The 1,516-nt window shown below is 37.1% G+C and overlaps 1 protein-coding gene across 1 annotated transcript in view; it reads left to right on the top strand.

Moving 5' to 3' along the window:
• The window catches only part of LOC118326557 (circadian locomoter output cycles protein kaput-like), a gene marked incomplete at its 5' end in the record, with an annotated part of 17,043 nt that continues 15,527 nt past the window's right edge, over positions 1-1,516 (top strand). Inside the window, 3 exon segments of the mRNA XM_035659572.1 lie at positions 1-90; positions 741-880; positions 1,281-1,369. Coding sequence (XP_035515465.1) covers positions 1,353-1,369 — 17 coding nt within the window.

The raw sequence follows: 1,516 nt of genomic DNA, 5'->3' as shown, positions 1-1,516 counted from the left end.
GTGAGGTGTGGCTCACACGAAGATTTGTCAGTGCCTGGAAGGATAGGATCTGACACAGCTAGTTTTGCCTGCAAAGAGACAATCTAGAAAGTGAGTTAAAAAATACTTCATCACCACTTTTTTTCATAACTGGGTCACGGTGCCCCAAAAGTACTAATAATGTATGTGTAATAATTGATTTATTCCAGGTTTTCCTTACAGCACTGATGTACTTTATTTACACTTTAAACACTTTATAGTGAAATACCTAAAATTCCAGGACATTTCAACAGTCTGAACTAATGAAACAGAATTGATTAATTATTGATTGATTTAAGTTATTTGGAATAAATGTACTGTACAGCAGGGTCCAGTTTAATATACTTAATGACTAAATTCATTAAAATTGTCATAGACTGATAAACCAGTAAATGTGATCTACACTGGCTGTTAATCTGGTGTTCTCACTAAAATACAAACTTGATCAGCTTTATATGCAATTACATTTTTGATTTTTGTTGTAACAGCAGTAAAATGGGTATGATGAAATTTTTACTGCTGTCACATCAAGTATGTTTTTTTTTTTTTACCCCGGTACAGGACTTTTTAACTTTTGAAAATCACAAATTTGTTAGCTGCAAACACTGACATTTTCTTCACTATCCCCTCAGTGGCAAATATGGGAAATCACTAAATGCTGCCCCCAAATTAGCTTGATGACCCAACATGACCCCACTTTCTTGCTCTAATTTCTCCTGCAGGTTTGATTGAACACCATGTCTTTCCTGCCGTCCGGTGCCCTCTTATGACCCCAATGACCTCAACGTCAGTTTTGACCCCAAACCTTTCTACAGCCCTCGAGAAAAGACGATAGCTGACCGTGTGCATAAGCTGCATTGGGGTGAGAAGTGACTGCACACGCATACAGACACAGCTGTGTTAAGTTGCATTAAGTTTGTATAATTTGATAAGCATGGCCCGTTCTCATTTGAGACTTGACCACTTAACCTGTTTGTTAAGATGACAGCGTTTTTGTGTGTGCGCATGCACGCAGTTACAAATGTTTTACAAAGGCAACTAATTAGGAGTGTCTTTAGTTTTAATTTAAATCTTTAGGTGAAGATGTAAGAATCTGTTCTCACAAAATTCATTTATAATTTAATGAATGGAACAGGGACATTATTTCACTGCTATTTTAATGCACAATGCTGTGAGCCAAAACATTCACTCTCGTTTTAGTCCACCAAATTGCAATAAATGTAAATCAAGCTAATACAATATTTGTTTTTCTGTCTCTCCAGGTGGTCTTCCAAATGCCTACCTCACGCCTAAAGAGAAAATCACTGCAACCACAGCCCTGATCAGCAGCCACCATGACATCAAGCATAGGGTGCGCTGCAACACACACACACACACAGTATGTCAGTGGATCATAAATGACACACATTGTATATGCGTTGATACAAGAAAAAAATTGCATTTAGATATACAAGTTTGCAAAAATAATTGCATAATGGCATAATGGCATGAAACTGCC

This window comes from Morone saxatilis, unplaced genomic scaffold, assembly GCF_004916995.1.
Source record: "Morone saxatilis isolate NCDOM2014 unplaced genomic scaffold, NCSU_SB_2.0 Contig17, whole genome shotgun sequence".
Taxonomy (NCBI): domain Eukaryota; kingdom Metazoa; phylum Chordata; class Actinopteri; family Moronidae; genus Morone; species Morone saxatilis.
Note: the sequence above shows the minus strand (reverse complement) of the source record. Positions and strands in the feature narration are given on the sequence as shown.